This window comes from Vigna umbellata, chromosome 3, assembly GCF_029865625.1.
Source record: "Vigna umbellata cultivar VRB3 chromosome 3, Vumbellata_1.0, whole genome shotgun sequence".
NCBI lineage: Eukaryota > Viridiplantae > Streptophyta > Magnoliopsida > Fabales > Fabaceae > Vigna > Vigna umbellata.
Genome location: NC_142167.1, coordinates 21,813,526 through 21,836,196, shown reverse-complemented (window position 1 = coordinate 21,836,196; position 22,671 = coordinate 21,813,526). Strand labels below are relative to the sequence as shown.

General features: G+C 31.9%; 3 protein-coding genes across 3 annotated transcripts; 1 reads left to right on the top strand and 2 right to left on the bottom strand.

Annotated features, from left to right (window-relative positions):
- The first annotated feature begins 3,099 nt into the window (after nucleotides 1-3,099).
- On the top strand, nucleotides 3,100-8,829 carry LOC124837644 (altered inheritance rate of mitochondria protein 25). Its single transcript, XM_047313071.2, has 11 exons — nucleotides 3,100-3,607; nucleotides 3,988-4,074; nucleotides 4,294-4,335; nucleotides 4,451-4,495; nucleotides 5,634-5,699; nucleotides 5,800-5,856; nucleotides 5,942-6,003; nucleotides 7,287-7,407; nucleotides 8,012-8,089; nucleotides 8,171-8,277; nucleotides 8,477-8,829. Exons 1-11 carry the CDS (start codon nucleotides 3,215-3,217, stop codon nucleotides 8,505-8,507), a joined length of 1,089 nt encoding a protein of 362 aa, XP_047169027.1. The 5' UTR covers nucleotides 3,100-3,214; the 3' UTR covers nucleotides 8,508-8,829.
- Nucleotides 8,830-10,004: 1,175 nt separating this feature from the next.
- On the bottom strand, nucleotides 10,005-16,422 carry LOC148201926 (protein VASCULATURE COMPLEXITY AND CONNECTIVITY-like). Its single transcript, XM_088108372.1, has 3 exons — nucleotides 16,183-16,422; nucleotides 15,403-15,605; nucleotides 10,005-10,595 (listed from the first exon to the last, which is right to left on the bottom strand). Exons 1-3 carry the CDS (start codon nucleotides 16,276-16,278, stop codon nucleotides 10,271-10,273), a joined length of 624 nt encoding a protein of 207 aa, XP_087964498.1. The 5' UTR covers nucleotides 16,279-16,422; the 3' UTR covers nucleotides 10,005-10,270.
- A 2,240-nt stretch (nucleotides 16,423-18,662) lies between these two features.
- On the bottom strand, nucleotides 18,663-21,004 carry LOC148201925 (cyclin-B1-2-like). Its single transcript, XM_088109081.1, has 4 exons — nucleotides 20,764-21,004; nucleotides 20,400-20,500; nucleotides 19,939-20,036; nucleotides 18,663-18,942 (listed from the first exon to the last, which is right to left on the bottom strand). The coding sequence occupies exons 1-4, from the start codon at nucleotides 20,896-20,898 to the stop codon at nucleotides 18,842-18,844; spliced, it is 435 nt and encodes a 144-aa protein (XP_087965207.1). The 5' UTR covers nucleotides 20,899-21,004; the 3' UTR covers nucleotides 18,663-18,841.
- Nucleotides 21,005-22,671: the final 1,667 nt, after the last annotated feature.

Below are 22,671 nucleotides of genomic sequence, written 5' to 3'. Positions count from 1 at the left end.
AAAATGTATGTTTAATAATTAAGGTTTGATGAACATAGCGACTTTTCTGATGTTACATATAACCAAGTGTTTGATTCTATAGATGTTATACGTGTAAAATACAAAGTAACAACAGTTATAAAAAGATTATTTATATCCTTTTAAGTTTAATTAGGTTTATAAATTTAAATATTTTTAAGAAAATCTTCAATTGTATTTTCTTTCAAAGCTTATATCAACACCCATTTAGCGTAATGGATTAATATTTGATCATTTTAAATAAAACGTGAGTTGAATTGAAGATAAACAAAAATTAAGAAATTACATTGAATAAACTCCACAAATATTAATATCAAAGTACTAATTAATGTTGTTTTATATTAATTACATAATTTTACAATCAACCTCACATTAAACAAATAAGAAGCAGAGGTTTTTCTTTTGATAAGTTAGCGGGTTTAGGTAATAAAAATATATAAAAAAACTAGAGCTGTCAAAACGGTAATTCGGTTCGATCTGTCTTGACTCACCACAGGTTGGTGGGTTAAACGGGTTCGCTCACTGGCTCATTTAATTTTAATTTTTTTTTTTAAAAAAAAAAGATATAATTTTTTTTAATTCAAATCTAAATAAAAATCACACTAAAATGATGTTAAACTCCAAAAATAATTCAAAATTAAAAAAAAAAGTATTGTATATAATCCAAGCATCGAAAAACATGTACAAAAGATGAACAAATAAGTTTTTAATATAGATAATTTTTAAATCACTTATTCATTTATAATATCAGAGTCTTGAATAGATAAATCTATAATATTTTTCTCTTTTAAACATCTTATTCTTTATCACCATCTACAATATAATAAAAAAAATGATAATTAATAATATTGAAACACAAAATAATAAATAATTAAATTAAATTAGGTGGGTTGGTGAGCCGACTCGGCTTATCACGGGTTCAATCTGATGAGCCGGGTTCTAAGTGAGCCGAGTTGAAACTAGCCCGCATAAAAAAATTACATTTTTTTTTCAAATCCAATCCAGCTCAAAACCCGTGATGAGCCGGATTAGCTCGCAGATTACGACCTATTGACAGCACTGAAAAAAACAATCATTGAAATTTTTTCAAACAATGTCAATACTAATTTAAGTAAAATGATTACATTATATCGTTTTAAAATAGAGACTGAAAATAACAAATTAAATATACACATTAAATAAAACCCATAAATATTGAAATTAAAATACTAGTTAAATTTATTTTATATTAATTACATAATCTTATTTTTTATAATGTATAAAAACAAACAAATAAAACGATAAAATAAAATGTCACATAAACCAATTAATATTACTATAAGAAACTAACTAACTTGAAAAATATACAATTTTTTTAATACTTAACAAATTAGCCTTTTTAATAAAAGTTGAATTGCAAATAACTAAATCTAGAAAAAAAACTTAATGTTTAATTAATTTTTTTAATAGTTAGTTAACTATAGTTAAAAATTGAAAGAGTGTTTTTTTATTAAAATCATTCAAAATTAAATTAAAAACATAAGAACTGACAAAAAAAAACAAATGTTTGATCACATGGATAGTTGTAATAAGATGACATATCATACTTTTTTAAAAAGGTAGAGATGTCAAAATAAATTATAGCTCACGAGCTAATTCAACTCACATAGATTAAAATCGGATTGACTAAATAAATTTTAGATTTTTTTAATGTGGGTTGATATGAGTCTAACTCACTTGATTCATAAGATAAACTAGTTTTAACTGACTTAAACGTAAATTGATTTATAATTTATAAATAATAACATTTTATAAGTTGTTATTAGTCTTTATTAATCTTCTATCATTTGTATAAGTTTGTTTATTAAAATTATTTACTAATTCTAATTATATAGTTCACAATTTGATATTTTTGTGTAGTATAATATTATTAAATAATATTTAAATAATTTAAATGTTTAATTTAATTGTTTGTTTGTAAATTATATAGTTACTATTTTAATATTCAATTATAATCTTTATAATAATATTTAAAAAATTAAATAAATACTTGTTAGTCTTATAAAAATTGAACTAAGTCCATGTATTATGATAAATATACAAATAAATTTTAGAAACAAAATATTCTGACTGGAACAACACACTAACATACCAACCAACTTATGATGAATCAAGCGAAATTACAAAATTTATGATTTATGAGAAAATAAGTTAAGCTAACCTTATATTCTTTTAGGTCAACCCTTGTGAATTAAATTCGTCCATTTTAAAAAGTTTATATTACAATTAATTAGAATGGTAAAAAAAAAAGTGAGATAAAATAGAGACTAAAAACAATTCAGTTTTTATTCAATCAATTATTTATATATTTATTTATTCGAAATTACACCTGATCAAAAAAAAGTTTTCTCAACATTATGGTCCCGTTATTTTGAATGGATTTGAGGGAGTGAATTTGAGAAGATTTGAAGATAAATTTTTTTGTTGTTTATTTTAGTGAATTTGAAAATAAAATTTGTGAGAATTAGTATAGAATTGTATTCACGTGACAAATTAAAAAAATTTATTTCAAAATTCACTCTCGTTTACCTTCAAATTCACTCAAATAAACGACAAAAAAATTTATCTTTAAATCCCCTCAAATCCATAAAAAACAGGATGTATATGTGTATAGCATGCACCTTCACACTAAAACCTTCAATAGCATGATAAATCACAATGGCATGGATTGAAATGTTAATCGAATGCACGTGAATTAATCATGTTTTAAAAAGCAAAATATGTGATTAATCAATCAGGGACGAATGTAGTCAACCCCGTTAAACAATACATCAATAATTAGACGTGTTTCTAAAATATATAATAAAAAAGTAAATTGATTAAAATATGAGTTCATATTATTTATTAAATTTTTTATACTGTCTTCTCAATATTAAAATATTTGATACTTAATTTTTTTAATATATTTTAAAATATCAAAATTAATGTAATAAAATGTAGTTTAAAGACATAACAAAATAAAGAGATAATCCAAATTCTTAAAATCCTAAAATATCAAAAAATAAGCCAATTCCGACGTTTAAAAGTGAAGAATGCGATACGAAATATAAAGCGATTGAAGTTGTATTTGCCATTGTTGAATATCGATCACTGTTCCACCATTTTCTCTTTCACCATCACTACCTCGTGTTTCAATTTTGGAGGTTGTAAACTGAAGATGAAGAATTGGCAGAGGGAGGGTTGGAAATGGCTATCAAACATGGCAAGTTCCTCTGTTCGTTTTCATGGAAACGTTGCCGTTGCTGCCAAACACAATCGCAATCCCTTTACTCTGACTCGGCCATTCGGAAGCGCCATTGATGGTGGAAATGAAGTGGATCTTCATCGATTGACGAGGGAGTTCCTCGCAAAGCTTTGGGTTGATGATAGAAAAATGAGAAACTACGGAGGGAGGAAATTAGTTAAATCTTGTGGAGGTTATGGTGGTGACCCGCGCTGGTTTTCTGCTTCATCTGGTGCCGTCAGAAGAGGTAAACGACGGCTCGGTTTGAAGCAACCCCCTATCAGTCAATCCGTCTCTGAATTCTTCGAATCACTGTCTCCCGAAGAGGTATTTTCCTGTCCCTAGTTTGCACTTTTTTTGTTAATTCATGTTATCATATATCCTGTTAAGCATTGTTGCATTGTTATGCTAGATAGTGAGTTTGGATCTTGATAATCATGCTTGTACTTCCTGCAATTACTTGGGTTGAACCATATCATGACTGCCACTCCTTTCATGTAGATACAAATAAGGGTGTTTTTTGCATAAAATTTTGAAACCAATGAGCATTTATGGTTTTTGTTTTTTATTATTTTGGAATTTAGTTTAGGCATATTCTTGTTTACTAATTTTGTTCCCTTAAGAAAATCACAAACAAATGGTCCTACTTTTAGATCCTTTTTGTCAACTTTGATATGGACGTGTTCTACTTGCCCCTTTTTTATTAGGCCAAGGTAGCACCACTGCTTGCCAGGTCCAATTTGCTGATTACCAGAGATATCGAGTGGGCAAATCTTGTAATGGGCTTTGAACAGGTGATCATCTTTCTTCTAGAATCCGAAGCTTGGTTCCTTTAGCTATATTTAAGCAACTTTTTAAAAAGTCCATTTCACATTGTGTGTAAGGGATACTTTGTATTTTGAGGCTGTGTGACTTTACTCTAATATTAACTTTTGTCCCTTTTGTTCTTTCTCTCTTGACTATTACTCTTGACTCCAAGTCTAATTTTGTGATTTTGTTTGGTTGGATTGAAGGAAAATCGTTATGCAATTGTAGATGCGTGCTATCCCCAGTCGGTCAGTGACAATTATTATCTCATTTTCATCAAGTTATACCATCTGTATGTATTTTTCTTACATAGCTTGTAGCAATGATGGTTGACCTTTTAGTCTATTTGTTGCTATGATGCAGCCCGTAGGTTTTATTCGTGAACAGAGCAATGTTATTACCAGACAGGTATTCATTTCAATCCTTTGAACTTATCTTCCTTTGATTGTTTTATTCTAGAACATGTTTCAAGTATCATCCACATGGAAATAAAGTAGTAATTATATATTTTTGTTGTTATAAATTATTTTGTGGTAAAAGGGATCTCATGGTCAATAACATCACTGAAGAGTTTGGTTTTTAACTGATTCCAATGACATCATATCATCTATGTAGCCAACCTCACCTAGCTAATGGGATAAGGCTTTCATTATCAACCAAACTTAGATGCCTGCATATTTTTTAGATAAAGATGCTTTCGTTCTGTTATTCATTTCTATATCATTCCATACTTGTAGACTGTTCTTTTGGCAACCTCCAAGAACAAAAGAAATTAGAAATACCAATACTTTCAAATAGAGGGTGATAGATATAGTTTAAAAATCACCAATAAAGAATAAAAAATTACATCAGCATGGATATAAATTTTTCGCCACATGTCCTGAGAAGTTGTTCGGTCAAGTCCTTAAAACCTTACTCGTTGTCCCTTATATGGTTCAGAAATACAATTGATATTTCAAAAACTTCCAAAGGGAAATGGGCATTGCATAATCTGTCTTGATGACATTTGGCAAATCCGCCTCCCAGCCTTTATCTTACATTTAAATCTTGATTTCCCAAATCAGATTTAACAGATAATAAGTTCCAGTAATATTAGAAGACACAGGCAATTTACGAGGAAAAACACACCTTGTTTGAATATTAGTGCACCAAATATCGTACTACAACACATTCCTATTAACACTTACTCTAAATTGCAAAATGAATGATTAGAATCCTGTCTTACAATATGTGGAATGAAAACATCCTTTTAACATGACAAGTCTAGTTTTGTGTTATGAAAGGGTCATCCTTTTTGCTAACTTTTACAGGAGAGTGATCAACTTGGTGTCCATTAGTAAGTTCTTTGTTTGTCCAAAGAGGTAGATATTTCTAAAGTTGTGTTGGGGTTCAGATTTGGGTACTTTGTGCATTAGTTGGGATCTGGAAGGAGTAATTCAATTGATGCATTTGCAAGTTATGTGATTCGTCTTGGTTTGATTTGTGTGTGCTTTTCATGCATGTATTGTGAATTTCATTTCATTCCATTTCAACCTTCTTGTTGCAGTTGCTTCGTCTAAGGCGACCTTTTGTTGCACACATAACTGATGGCTTGGGGAATGAGCTCTTTAGGGTAAGGAACATATATTTTTTCTGTTGGTTTTGTTTTATGCACATGAAAAATTTATTTTTATTCACCTTAGCGAAATAAATCAAACAACTTTCATGGTTAGGTTCGAAGACCCTTTTGGTGGATAACAAGCTCAATTTATGCAGAAGTTGATGGTAAGGTATGCCAAATGTTGTAAATTGTTTTATATGAGTAAGTTGTTTTTCATGACTTTGGTTGTTAATTGTGTTAAGTCCTCTCTTTAGGAAGTTGGAGTAGTTCACAGGAGATGGCATCTCTGGAGAAGAATCTATGATTTGTATCTGGGGTAATATAAAGATACTATTTTTTTACTTGTTATAATGAATTATCAAAATCATAATGTCCTTACATATCTTTTTACATCCGAATAGTTCTTTCCTATGGCCATTGGATTCAATTTGATATTGCTAACAGTGAAAACAGAAGTTTAACTGTCTGTAGAGGAAGTAATATGGACCGTGTGATTATTTAATTTGTGTCCTTTTGTTTTTTTTTTTCTTTTTCTTTAGCAACCTGAACTATATTTGACATGGTTTTGATTTTTGTGTGTATTTAGTATGACATTTATATTTCAAATTTTTCTAAGATAACTTGATTATTGGATGCCAAAATTCGCAGTAACAATTATCTATTATCTATCTGTAATTTTTCACTTCATGAAAGTCAATTAGCATGTTATCTTTCCCTAACATATTTCCAAATAATTGGTCATTTTCTTTGTCTTTTTATGTTTGGGAAGGAGGAAAATGGATTTCATTATACCAGTGGCCATAATAGGAATTGAGTTGGAAACAGTTGAAATACTAGAATTAGTAATGGAAGAAATAAAGGTTTGGTGAAGATAGCTCTCTGGCCCCATTGGATTACCACCCTCCCACCAAAAAAAAAAGGAATCTGTATATAACTCGATAGGAAGTTTATAGAAGTTGATTTGGTTCTAGAAGAGATGCAATGGTAGTAATCTATGATGCCATTGTGTATCCATATGATCGACCATCTCGATATATAGTTCAGTTCTCTGACACGGCTTTCAATATATAGTTCGGTTTTCTGACAGCTTTCTAGCCAGTCCAAATATTTAGGAAACTTTAAGCCGTGGGGTGCTAATGCTTAGAGTTCACTGGTTGTATGGCTGCATTGTCCATGCAGCTTCTAATGAAGCAAGGGGGAACTTTATAGCATTTTATTCTAGATCTTGTGTGTTTGCCCTTGTTCCTCATCTAAGTCTTTTTCTTTTCGGTTTTCATTTACCATTTGTTGCTTGTATTTAGTAAAGATAGAACACGGGTCTTAGATCTTAATTAGTGCACCATATTCTTGGATTCTCCTTGATACAAGTTTGATTCATTCTGCAGTTTTATGTGTGTGTTGTGTCATCAATAATGATGCTCTATCTGAGAATAAAATTTGATTGACTACTTTTATTCGAAAAATTGTTCACATATGTGTATGTTCCTGACCTATTTGATTCGTTTTCTTTGAATTCACTTTTGTTCAGAGGGATCTAGTTTAAAATTTCATAGCATTCGTCTTTTGTACAAAATGTGAGTCTAATAACGAAATTTGCAGGAATAAGCAATTTGCTGTGGTAGAAAATCCTGGCTTATGGAATTGGACATTCACACTGAAAGATATTAATGGTGAGGTGCTTGCTCAAATAGACCGTGACTGGAGGGGTTTTGGCTTTGAGGTTGGTTTTTGGCATTTATGTATTGCTTTGTTAAAAAATTTTAGCTTACTTTTGTTAAACATGCTAATCATTGACTGCTATTTTTATCTTTTATCATTGCTTGTCTTTTAAACATTCCAAGTAAATTTTTCCTTTCGAAAATATCTATGGTTAGATTGCGATTTCCATTGGTTTTGTTCTACAAATTAAATCTTAATTTGATATTTATCGTAATCAACCACATTGCTAAGTTATCTATATGGCACCTGGTAATTGACAACTAATGTTATTAAGCACAGTTTTTTCAAGTTTCAATTGACAGTTGAAACGATAGAATCATCTAGTATATATTTATATATCTATACTATAATTATGGGTTCTCCCTCCAGCTTTTAACCAGACCAACAGCCCATTATTGACCTGTGTACCATAAATCCTTGCCTTGTTTTTTGTCTTCCTGTTTTTCAAGTGCAATGGATTTAACTTCATACCTATATCAAATATCAACTTTTCTAACTGTTATTGTGAAGTCATTTAACCGAAGAATTTCATGTTCAGTTCTTCAGATATTTCAAGTGTTGTGTTGGAATTCAAACCTGAATTATAAGTTGACCGAAATGTGCAGATTTTGACCGATGCTGGTCAGTATGTGATTCGATTTGGGAGTTCTGACCCCAGCTCTAAGATTGGTGCTGCTAATGCAGTAAAGTCTCCCTACACCTTTTTCTCTAGAAACCTTACCCTTCTCTACCCTTGACTAATTGATATGATGTTCTCTCTGCAGATTGAAGACCTGGAAGTCAGTCGCACACTGACCCTTACAGAGAGAGCTGTAACTGTAGCTCTTGCTATATCATTAGATAACGACTACTTCTCAAGACACGGAGGCTGGTAAGCTCTTTGGATTGTTTTAACATGACTCTTTATTGTGTAAATAATGTTTTGAGAAAAGGATCACCTTCAAACCTGTTGGAAAATATCACCTGCCTGCTTGCTTTTTCATCATTAGTACATTTCTCTTGTTTTACTTGCTGGCAGTCAGAAAATTGTAAATGGTATTGATTTTTTTTTTTTTAATTTGGGATGTTAGGGGACTACCCTTCCTTGTTGCCGAAGAGTAAAATTGATTTGACAGACAGTAAAATCTGGTTATCTACTGCCAGCATATCTCTGAAGCCATTCTCTTCCAAGTAGTTTTTAAAATTGAAGGTGTTCTATGCTATAATATCAAATTTGACCCCGTTTCTATACTCGACCTGGTTTGTCAGCGGGGTATAGGTGTATTAATTTGTACTTTTAATCCCTGTACTCATCGTTAGTTTCATTTTGGTCCCTGTGAAAATTAAAGCAGCTATGGGACATTTGATTTTTGAATTAATTTGAATGTTGACCAAGTGGTTAATGCCGTTATTTACCTAGAAAATGACAGTCATTCTGATATTAGTTGATGTCTTATTTACCAACGAGATAATCTAGTTGATTGAGCCACTGCATATTATCGCAAATCATGTGTTAAAGAAAGTAAATTGAGTTTTAGAGTTATCCATTGAAGAACTTTTGTTACATGTTAAATGCACTACTGATATAGGCAAAAGCTCAAAATGTTAGCAATTGAAAAACAATGCATCACTAGTGACAAGCGATATCAGTTCTCTCACATTGTCTCCAACTGCTCTTTTTTGTATTCAATCATGTCACAAATGCATCAGAAATGCTCAAATTTCTGAAATTTATTTCTTAAACGAGTCTGACATTGATTCTATGAAACCATTATTTACTTCGTGTTCGTCAATGATATAAGGTTATAGGATCTACTTTGTGAATATGAATTGAAGCCGTAACAATTATTTCTTGTGTAACATCTTTCAGAGTTAGTTGAAAGAATTAGAGATAAGGAAATTGACACATTAACGCTTACATAAATGTTTGAAATTCTTATGGTTCAAGAAATGTTTTTTCTATTTCACATTAAAACGTTATCTTAAATTGGTAATTTCAGGATCATGTTCATTGCTGTCGTATTTGTCAGATACAGCACTAATTATCGTCAATTTTTTTGGTAATAATTATCATCAAATTTCTCTCTTCATCTCAAAAAAATTGAAAAATATTTTCCGTAATAGAAACGAATGATTGCTTTCCGGAAAAAAAAATTGCAGAATTTTTTTGTGATCCGAAAAGTAGATTCAGTAGGTGATAGGGTGCAGATAGAAATGTCATAAGTATAAGAAGCAATAGCCTTGAAATTTTGATAATATGTGCGGGAAGCCCAAAATAAAAATCTAGATCGTACAATTACAATTACTAACTGCACTTACAATAACAGAAAAAGACTCTAACACCCTTCATCACTATACTACATTACCATTGCCACTGTGGTCACCGTACCGCTACTCCAGTAGAAAAAAGAAAAGTAGAATGTTGTGGAGAAAGAAGAGAGAAAATTCTGAAAATAACTCATTCCAAAAAGTTTTTCCAACATATATTTAATGTAAAATTGTTTTAAAATACTCGTTCTAGAAAAAAAGTTTATTCGAAATTGTTCAAAATGCATTTGATTCATTTAAAAAATCTTCTGAAAATTTTTCTAAACATATTCCAGAAATCACTCTTACGGATAGTACAAGTGAAATATAAGATATAGGTAAAATATTACAATATTTAGTTTATACTTTAATTCTCTGAAGTTAGAAGATGATACTTATAGGTTACATAAATACAGGTCTCTTTAAACATGATATCCAAAGCTACTCCAGCTAAAGAGTTCTAACAAATCCAATTATAAACACAGCCAAAAGCACAATTTCCCTCTCAAAAGTGAAGCATATGCACATAAAAACCCTAAATATTAGAATTAGGGTTTTGGTTAAAGCAGTAATAGGAATCATGTGAACTGCCGTCTAACGTATGTGTCTTCATGCACAAAGACTGGATCTTGATTAGTCTGAGATGGAATCTGAGGTTGTGCCATGGCTATGACCCCTTGGTTGGGATATGGGTATTGCATAGCATTCTTTTTCTCAGTTAGGGAAATGTAATACACAATTCCAAATGCAGCACTTGCAAGGGATAAAATTGCAGCCCCTGCAAAAACTCCAGCTTTCACCACATAGCAGTAGTAGTACCCAAAGTACACATTCTCTTCACCTCGTTGATCATTCAGTGCAGCACCAGTAAGCAACAGCAGAAAACCAATTACAAATGTGAACCTGTTTCAACACACATATTTACACCATTCAACTCAACTATTTCAATTATACAAGCATGTGATTTTTCTACTAATTGTAGATGAAATCTGTTAGCGGTTAAGATGTGTGTTTCTGTTAATTGGGCTTAGCCCATTCTGTATTAAGGGCATTGGCCCATATCTTACATTATAAATAAACTACTCTATGTGTATGCAAAAGACACAAGGGATATTTTCTCCCAATGTTCTCTATTTCTCACATGGTATCTAGAGCATATGATTATTTCCAGCCAACTCCACGGTCTCCGGCACACATCATCGCCGCTGTTGCCGCCGTCGTTGTCGCCGTTGCCGTCGTCGCCGCCGCAACCGTTGCCGGAGTTCCAGAATCGACCGACGACCACACCATCGGAAGCGTCTCGGCCGGGCGACCACCGTGGTACAAAGATCGCGGCAAACGGACCACCCACGCACCGCCGCAACAGTTGCCGGCGCCGCCGCTTCCAGCCACACGTGCCGGCGCGTCGCCGAAGAGTTCCGTCGCCGATCAGAACCGCCGTGATCGCCTCCTCGTCCTCTTTCTGGATCTGTGGTCGTTACGTCAATCGGAGCACTTTGGATTTTTAGGGTTTCTCCTTCTCCATGGCATCTTCCTTGTCTACAAACACCTATGTTGGTGGCTCATCTTCTAATCCCTCAATATACACCAATTATGTGAATGTACACTTGTCCATTGACAAGTTAGATGGCACAAATCATGCAACATGAGCGTCCGACATCAAACTTTGGTTGAAGAGTCAGGGGTACTTAGATCACCTTACTCAAAATGTGACTACTGCTACCACAGATGACACTTTCCGCTGGATGAAAATTGATGCTCAGTTATGCATTGTTATAAAGTCCACCATTCACTCCTCACTGAAACAAATGTTTCGATCATATGAAACATGTTCAAAAGTATGGGCACAAGCGAAGTTGTTATACACAAATGACACTCAACGCCTTTATGGTGTTTGTCAGGACCTATTAACTGTTATTGGTCCGCGCAATCATGGTCCCATGGCAGAATATTTGGGTAAAATTCATGCCCTTCTTCATGATTTTAATGATATATTACCTCCTGCTGAAGAACTGGAACAACGATCAAAGTTCTTCATGTTGTTGGCATTATACGAACTCTCTGATGATGTCTCTCATGTCCGTGATCAGATTTTGGGTTCTCCTGTCATACCCAACTTTACTTCTACTTGTTCTGCTCTTTTGCGTATACCGAACAAACCAGTCACTGAGACATCTCCTCATATTGATGATTCCTCAATATGGCTATCCAACGTGATGATCGAAGTCGGTCTCACAAGCCAAGTAAAGGACGTCCAAAATGTGACCACTGTGGCAAGTTAGGCCACAAAATTGATCGATGTTATGCGCTTCATGGGCGTCCTCCTTGACCTGTAGCAATGGCTAATTCTGTGTCTCCTCCGGCTCCAGCAAATGAGTCTAATCTGCCTATTGCCCTCCGTAAAGGTATACGCTCTACCCGTAACCCTTCCCCCCATTATACTGTTCTTAGTTACCACAAATTATCTCCATTTTTTTATACATGTCTCTCCTCCATTTCTTCTGTGTCAATTCCCAAGTCTGTGGGTGATGCCTTAACTCATCCTGGCTAGCGTCAAGCTATGCTGGATGAATTAAGTGCTTTACAGAAAAGTGGAACTTGGGAGCTTGTCCAATTACCATCTGGAAAGTATGTTGTTGGTTGCAGGTGGGTGCATGCTATTAAGGTTGGCCCTGATGGCACTATTGATCGTCTGAAAGCTTGACTGGTTGCCAAAGGCTACACACAGATTTTTGGTTTGGATTATGGTGATACTTTTTCTCCAGTGGCAAAAATGACCTTTGTTCGCCTATTCATTGCCATGGCCGCTCTTCGCCAATGGCCTCTTCACCAACTTGATGTCAAAAATGTTTTCCTTAATTAATGATGATTTGCATGAAGAAATTTATATGGAGCAACCGCCTGGCTTTGTTGCTCAGGGGGAGTCATCTGGATTGGTATGTCATCTTCGCAAATCCTTATATGACCTAAAACAGTCTCCCCGGGCCTGGTTTGGTAAATTCAGCTGTGTTGTTCAACAATTTGGTATGTCTCGCAGTGAAGCGGATCATTCAGTGTTCTATCGCCACTCAAGTGTTGGATGTATCTACTTAATAGTGTATGTCGATGATATTGTTCTCACAGGAAGCGACTATCTTGGCATCTCTCAGATGAAATAACACCTTTGTCATCATTTTCAAACCAAAGATCTTGGCAAACTCCGGTACTTTTTGGGTATTGAAGTAGCACAATCCAACACCGGTATTGTCATATCTCAGAGGAAGTATGCGTTAGACATCTTGGACGAAACAGGGTTAATGAACTCTAAATCTGTTGAGACACCTATGGATCCTAACATCAAACTCCTACCAAATCAGGGGGAGCCTTTCTCAGATCCTGAACGGTACAGAAAATTAGTTGGTAAATTAAACTATCTTACTGTTACACGTCCTGACATTTCCTTCGCAGTTAGCGTGGTGAGTCAATTCCTAAACTCCCCATGTGAAGACCATTGGGATGCAGTTGTTAGCATACTGAAGTATATTAAAGGATCACCTGAAAAAGGTTTGCTATATGGTCCTAACAATGATACAAAAATCGTTTGCTATTCAGATGCTGATTGGATTGGTTCCCCTTCTGATAGAAGGTCTACTTCTGGATATTGTGTATCTATTGATGGCAACCTGATATCTTGGAAAAGTAAGAAGCAAAGTGTTGTGGCAAGGTCCAGCGCAGAAGCAGAATATAGAGATATGGCATCAGCTACTTGCGAGCTTGTGTGGCTTAAACAATTACTTAGTGAATTGAAATTTGGAGATGTCACTCACATGACACTTATATGTGATAATCAAGCTGCTCTCCATATTAGCTCTAACCCTGTCTTCCATGAGAGAACCAAGCACATTGAAGTTGATTGTCATTTTATTCGAGAAAAAATCATATCCAGAGATATCAAGACTGAGTTTGTTAACTCAAGCAACCAGTTGACAGACATATTCACTAAGTCCTTACGAGGACCTAGAATTGATTATCTTTGTAACAAGCTTGGAACATATGATTTATATGCTCCAGCTTGAGGGGGAGTGTTAGATGTTAAGATGTGTGTTTCTGTTAATTGGACTCAGTCATTCTGTATTAAGGGCATTGGCCCATATCTTACATTATAAATAAACTACCCTATGTATATGCAAAAGACACAAGGGATATTTTCTCTCAATCTTCTCTATTTCTCACAAAATCATTTAGCATACTGTTCTGGAATAAACCTCTGCATCAGACACATGTTAATTTTGTTCCACACACAAAACCAATGTACTCGTACAACAGAACTTGCTTCGTTTTTGTTCCTTTTCAATGATCAGTTATACAAACCAGAGCAACAGATTATAAACTCAAGAATAAACAAAAGAAATCTATGGTAGAGAATGGTATCTATGTTCATGAACTTGACATTTACTAAATAAAATCAGACAAATGCACACAGTTTAAAAGAAAGAAAAGAATCGAGACTAATCATACAAATACTACTATGTTTCTAGAACCAAAAGTATATGCATATATATCAAAAGAATAATCATGATTATGTACCTCAAAACTCACTAGTGTAATAGTGATAGTTCAAAATTGCTTCTCATTCAAGAATCTTTGCTATCAGTTCCCTACGTGTGTACATTGTAAATAAAATCACAAGCGTCTAAGCATGAAGGAATATAAGCCATCATGCATAAGAAACGGAGAAGATTCCTTTAAAAAATAAAATAATAATTTCATATACTCCACGGTTTACCTTAAATATACTACCCTAAAAATAAATTATCCAAATCCATCTTTACTGCTGAAGAATCATGTCTGCTTTGTTTAAAACCGGATTCTCTTTAGAAGAATGAAAGCACCAGAAAATCAACTACTAACAACAGTTTTTAAGCTCCACCACATTAAAGATGAACTACTTGCTATGGTACTTCTTAAGCATAGAGGTTCTCCCACCTAATGGACTGGTTTTTTGGATTGGATTCTCATCCTGTGTTTGAGTCCTAACAATTAGTGTTTTTTATTGAGAATTGGGTCACAGAAAGGACTACCTCTTGGTTGAATTGAGGTGCAAACCAAATACTATAAATGAGTGAAGTCATCTCAAGGAGAAAAGAGGAACCACCAGGTCAGTGACAACAGAAGACAGTCGCCGTGGGCTTCGGGCTTAGAGGAGGTGACAATATTAGGAGTCTCATACTAAGTACGATGAAGTAGATGACTGAAACCATCTCAAGGAGAAAAGGGGCTACCACCAAATCAGTGTTGATAAGGTGAAGTTGTCATGGATGTCAGTCTTAAAGGAGGTTAAAATTGAGTAGAATAAGCTACTTGATGAGATACTTAAACTTAAGGTTCTCCCACCTAATGGACTAGTCTGTTAGGCTGGACTCTCCTCCTGTGCTTAAGACTTAATAGTAACTATCCAATTAGTAATACCAGAAGAATCAAATAGGAGTATGTATGACATGTTAGGTTTTTTTAGGGGAGAAACACAACAGGTTTGGCACCAATGAGAAGTAAGCAAGTCTATATAAGAGATCAAGACACTATCTTCAACCCAAAAGTTTAAGACAATAGGTTTATAAATCCCTTACCTATATATTGCCCGTATTATTCATTTTTATCGAATGTGAAACTTCAAACACACCTTAAATTCCTAACATGATATGACAAACAAAAAGTACAGAATGAAAATTACCAGGACAAAACAAAGCAGGCCAGTGCCACCTTCCAGTTGGAATCTGGGATTTGGGAACTTCTTCTGCAACAAACACACCCAGTTGCAACATTTATCATTATTTGAGATTGCATAAGAGCCAGAGCCGCAATTAAACCAAGACCCATGGCAGGACTTCGAGGATACGTGCACTGATTGGTAGAAACAAAATGAACTTGAGAAGCCTGCATAAGTTACACAACAATACTCATTATATCAACTTTTGCTTATAGTGAACATAAACACAGCAAAACTTACAAGGAAAAAAAAAAAAAGGAATGCACGTTCCTTGAATACTGAACTGGTGTATTATCTACTCAAAACCTGTCAACATAAGAGTTTACATGAACGACATCATCGTTCCCTTTCCTTTCTCTCCCCTCCAAGGATTCAAAGAAAAAACCCCTTGCATGTATCTAAATTCATGTCCTTTCTACAGACCCTATCCGTCCCAAAATTCGTAGAAAGAAAAGGATAACGGACTAATCACCATACACAACAAGTAAAGGGGAAAAGCAAAATCTTCAAGACGAAAATGGAACCAAGGAAAACAAAAAGTACAATTTAAAAACAGCCAATCATAAACGCTTAAACAAGCGAAAATCGAAGATTTTGAGAAGACTCATGATAACCCATCAAAGCATGCCCTTAACAGTGGCAAGCACAAGCATTAGACCCAACAGACATTGAACTAAAAATAACGCAAAAGATTGATCCTTTCGTTGATGGGTATTCGAGAAAACATTAACAAAAGACACAAACCTTAATCCTTGTCGCTTCAGCAGCGAAGCTAGTTGCAGCCGCCAACAGTCCGAGGAAGCCAACGACGCAGCACACTATCAAAGCCTTTCTCTCCATTCTCTCTGCGAATGGAATTTGGTTGACAGAGATAGTGAAAGTGTCTCTTTCAGAGAGTGATGTTAATTAAGAGAAAACGAAAAGTTGGTAAGCAGCGATGAATGGAAGAGGACAAGAAGCGTGCACCAGGCGACAAGTTCAGAAGATCACGAAACTCAAAATTAAATATCCTCAAATTAAAATAAGATTTTCCAAAATAATTTTATATTTATTATTTATTGAAATTTTAAGATTTGTAGAATATTAGATGAAAGTAATTCAACAGAAAGGGTGAGATAATTAGTTTCGATTTTTCTAGAGAAAATTTAGGGGAAATCCTATTAACTTTTAGAAAAATTAACTAAATTGGGTAACTATTTTTAATAGATTTTAATTAGTTAAAACAAAAGTTATGTTTAGTTACGAAGTAGCAATGCTAAAAAAATTTGTTGATACTATGGTTGTTCATGAAAAATTAAAACCAAAGAAACTGAAAAAAGGTTAAAAAATCCCAACATTTAAATATTTATGTATATTTTATATTCTAAATAATTTTTTTAAGTCAATTGTTAACGTGAAGTTTCGAATTTGACTAAAAATCAACGCTAACTGAACTGAGAACTTTTAAATAACTTTTGTCATCTTCTCAGTTGCTTATTTATAATGATATTTCCATTTTGATCTTCATTTGTAAAATAAATTTTAATATTTTTTGTTTACAAAAAATACAAATTTTCAAGTTGATATGTCATTTGTGTCCTTAAAGATTATAGTGGATGATGAAGTATATTTAAATTAATATTGACATTAACTGTTAAACGGTGAGATTATATTATTGGAAATATTAGAACAAAATTCTAATTATAAATATCATTACTTTCAATATTTCATCATACATGATGTCAATATTTCATCATCAAGTCCGATGAAACAATGCTACTAAAATTAATTATCACTTGTATTATTTACTTTGGAATTTAATTTAAATATGATTATTGACCTTAAAGATATTATATTTTAATTAATATGATTCGAGATTGTTTTAAAATTTTAATACAAACTTTTGACGGAATTTTATTTGTTCATTGTTCACACCATAAGAAAAAACTTTTGCAACTTCCATATTATGAACTTGATAAATTTATTTAAGTACGATGCACTGAATATATTAAGATATATTTTACCATGACATAATATATACACAAATTAATACAAATAAATATTTAATAAGCTAAATATGAAATACTGCTATTTAAACATGAAATATATGCTAGATTGTGATTAACTGTACATTTTCATTATGATATTAACCTAACATTATAATTTTATTTAATATTATATCTCCTTTTTGCAATTATTACTTGCGTTTATAAATATTTTCATTTTTTGTAGAAGTAGATTTTTCATAATATTAATAATTGAAATTAAATTATGTTTATAGATATTAAAAATTGGGAGAAAAATAAAATTTGTTTTCATGTGTAGAACTTTTAAAAATAATCGTTATTTTGAACTATATTATTTTTAAACATGTTTTTTAGTTCAAAAAAATTAGCCGGAGTTAACTTACTACAAGCTTTTATGCACATTGTTTCTTACTATGCATTGGACTATGTGAACTTCCTTTCCTCCTAGCCCTTACATTGAATTAAATGTAATTTTTGTAAAAATTAAAATTAATCAATTTTTAAAAAATTTTAAACTAATTTAATCTTTTATATTTAAAATTGAGTAAATTTAATTTCTTAATCAAATTTTAATAAATTTATTTAAAATTTTAAACACTTTTTTCATTTAACATTAAATATATATATATATATATATATATATATATATATATATATATATATATATATATATATCTCAAATAAAATATACAACTCAAATCTTATTAAAACATTAAATAAATTTAACAAGTTTAGTTAAAAAAAACTAAATTCATACCATTTTAAAATTAAAGAACTAAATTAGTTTAAAAGTTAAAAAAAATCAATTTTCACTTGATATTGAAAAATCAAAAACATATTTAACATTATTTTTTTCCTACAAAATCATATTTTCGAATTATACATATGTAGATATTTGAAAATATAAATATAGATAATATAGTGTAAATATATTAAAGAAATAATACACTTCGAATTACACAACTCAAAATATAATATTTTTCTATAAATCGAAATATTTTAAAAGAATAATACAATTCGATCGAAATATAATATTTATTTTAATATATTTCGAATATTTTTTTAACGTATTTCGAAATTTCTAATCCCATTTTCCTATCATTATATGCATTATTGACAAGCCTTTTTCTCTTAATTCCATGCATTCTAAATTGACTCCCTTCGCATGGAGTAATGAAAACGGGTGAAAGGGAATCAAATTATAATCCGAGACAAGGATGCTCAACTCAAACGCCTGCATTTACTCTGAAGACATGCTGTGTTTAATATATAGACCATAACATTTGTAGCATCCAACCGAAAGGAAAACATAAGTCCATGATTGCATATGTAGGTTCCTTGGACACTTCCATCTTTAATGAATAACAAGAAGATTTTACCATAAAACTCAAATTTAATTATATAATACTTGGGTACACTGGTCCCTTAGATAGACCAAGGCGAACTTCCATCCCATGATGCATGTCGGATGGCCTGAAAGTCTCCGAGTCACGGGGGTCTGCAAATAACGTCAATGTCATTGAGAGACAGAAGTAAAGCAATAATACGTCGTATCCCAATGAATAAAAAAACAGCAATAGTTAAGATTGCATTACTTAATTATCATGGATACCAAATTCACGATCATAGCCTCAAATCATTAGAAATAACGTCGCTCAAAATATTAAGCCTAGTTCATACATCCCATGCATTTATCTTCAACTATAGCATTTAAATTACAATGCTCGTCAAATCTTAAACGAGTCAAATATGTTTTTCTATTTTGAAAAAATTGTGTTTCGTTCATAAACTAAGATATATATCTATTTCATTCATGTGCTATATAAAAATCATGTAAAACATTTTTTCCCACCATTGCATATTTCAACACCATTGAGTATTTAAATATATTTGACATCCTTGATCCCTGATTGAGGGTTCAAAACTGATCTAAGTCTAAATAAGTCGAAGATTCTCAAGATATATGAATCCACTTCGAAGATTTTAATATAGATTTCTCTTTATATCCTCAAACCATGCAAGTCTACCTTATAAACATCTCAAAACAAAAGGAATATAACTGCATGCATGTATCCCTCCTTATCATAACAAAAGCTTTGTTACAATCATCTCAAAACAAAATGGTATTTAATTGCATATAACACCCAACAAAAATTATCATTCAGTTATTCCTACAAACATAACAGTTCCAAAACAGTTGAGAATATTGTTTCAAGGTTTGGAGCGTAAGTTCTTCCGATTCTTATATAAAAAAGAAAAGATCCAAAACCCTGTTGTGGAGTTCATGTCAAGCACTGATAAAGCACAATTATAATATTTCATTTTAATTCAGAAAATGAAGCACAACAACCACAACTCTTAGAAATAACAATTACAAGATTTTGTGCTAATGAACCATAATTTCAATATATCATACAGGAAACACAACTTAATCTGAAATCAAATGTTTCAAAGCAGGCTAATAAACACGAAAAACAAAGACAGAGCTTATTACCATTTAGACAATCCTCAAAACCGAAGTGATCAATGCTTCCTGTAACAGTCTCCAAGCCCAGCATTGAAGATGGAATTGGTCCAGGAGGCCGCTGGAACCTACAAGGAACATTGGCACTCCATCAAATTCAAATGCATTTTTCCATTAATAAAAACATTTTTTATCCCAAATACAAGATCTATAACGAGTCAAGCTTCTGCCTACCTAACCATCCCTACGAACTATCAAAATGGTAAGGTGATATTAATTAATCACTAATCAAAATCTCATTCACATGTTCTTAGCTCCTTTCGTATTCATAGAGACACAAAAATTTTAGTGTACAATACAACTCCTTAACCAGCAACCAATGACACAAACAGGAACTCATGTAAAATTATCGCTGACGCTTTAAATTTTGAAACACACTAAGAAACTAAACCAAAATATGCAATAGATAAATCGAATCCAAATGCAGGTACCTAGACAATATTTGCCTGTCAAGCTCCTCCTTCAGTGGAAAAGCAGTTCCATACAAATTAACTTTACATTGCCTCTTCATCGCTTCTTCCATCCTCCTTGTCTGATAATCACAAACACACATACACACACACAAAAACGAACACTTAATAGAGAAGCGAAAAACCAAACACGTGAATATGCTAGAATCGATGAAAGTTTTCAGCTAAGCATTTTTTGTTTCGAAATGAAACCCTAATTAAAAAGGGGAAATAGGCAGCACGTGGAATTGGAAGAAGCGGTTCTATAGTGAAGTTGATGAAAACGGAAAAGGATTAAAAGGAGAAATTGCAGTGAAGAGAGATAAATAGGGTTGAGAGAAATTACGGATTGGAGAGACGATTGGAGAGGGTGAGAACCAACAATGTCGCTTTTGACTCCATCGAGTCCGAATCGAAACGAGTCGTTTTGGAGCCCTCCGATCTGGTGTGGGATGTACTTTGATGCAGATGCGTCTTCCATGTTCGTCTTCTTCGATCTTCGTTCTTCGTGTTCTTTTTTCTTCACCAAGAAAAGAATGAAGAAGCCACTGAGCAAAGGAACGGCTTTTATACAAAGGGATTTCTCAGTTGCCAAAAACTGGAGTATTTAGCAAGTTAGACTTATAAATTTATAATTTTCGTAATTTGAAAAAATAAAATTGAGGCTAAAATTGTTATTCTCATTCTATATTTTTGTTTTTCCAATTTTAATTTTTTATTTTAATTTTTTTATATCTGGCATATTTTATCAACATGCGATAAAATAATTAAAATAGAAAATTAAAAAAATAAACCTTTATACATTTTAGTGTAATACTAAAATTACAGATTTTTTATGTAAAATATCACTGATTTTATTTTTATAAATATAAACTATTTTATTAATTATTTAATTATTTAAATAAATAAATAAATAAATATTTTTTTATAAAATCAATTTGAGTTAATTGAAAATTAATTCATAGCTTTAAACTTTTTTTTATCAAAATATTAATGTCATATTTTAAAAACAACTCATAACCAATTTTTAGATTCTCACAATTTACGTATGTATTATATAGTTATCTTAAATTTTAAAAATTATTTAACTTGTTTATTTAGAATGTTTTCCGTAACAAATAATTTTTAAGTCAGGCTATTAAGTCAGGCTAGATAATTAGATAAAAAATAAATAAATTTAACCCAATTAAATTGTATGTATATTCTTGCGATTTGTAGTTTACACTATATTTTACATCTATGTATAATTTGATCTCAAAATATATATTTTACATATATGGCCTATAAAATCGTGAATTGAAGCACGATTTTTCGTCTTGGAATTTTGCTTTATCCATTAGTAATTTAATTTCAGTAATTTTATTATATATTTGTACCTATTTCCTACATTTCTCTTGCAGACTAGTTTTTTTCTCGTGTGTTCGGGTTTTAAACTTTGGGCTTGAATTGACTCAGTATATTCAACAGCAACCCATGAAAGGAAAATGTTATTTGTACCCCCTTTTTTTACTGCGTTTGCTTTCCTGGTGTTTTTTTTATGAAACTCTTGTTAATTACTAAATAATGTATATTATATATGAAAATCGTAAAAGTGAAGATACCTATTTTAAGGTGGAAAATATATTAAAGCCTCTCACTTTAGTAAATGTTGTTGTATTTGTCAACACTTTTACAAAGTCTAAATTTCTTTTGCGCAAATAGTTTGTGATTTTATCGAATACTTGTAATCTTAATGTAATAAAGTTTATAGCATAAATTTAATATATTGAAATTTTATTAACTAAATAACAAAATTGTTTTCTAGTTGCAGTATTGGTTTTAACAAACATAAGAGGGAAGATCATGTTTACATTATTATTTTTTATTTCTTTATTAACTCCGACGTTGAATATAAAGATTAAGTAAGATTTAAGATGTCTATAAATGGGAGAATTTTTAGTTTATTTCTTGATAAATTAAGATGTTTATTTCTTGATAAATTAAGTAAGATTTAAGATGTTTATTTCTTGATAAATTAACTTTACACATATTTAGTTGGAAAGCGATTTTATATCGTTATGTTAGTTGTATTTTTTGTTGTTATTTTTCATTTTGTTCTAGAGTCTCTTAAAAATATAAAGGAAATGTTTTGAAATAGGTTAAAAAAATAGAATTTAAGTGCTTTTATATTTTTAAAGAGTGAAATTAGTGTGTGAAAAAAATGTTTTTTAAATTAAAAAATAAATTTTATTATAAATATTACGATATTATACAG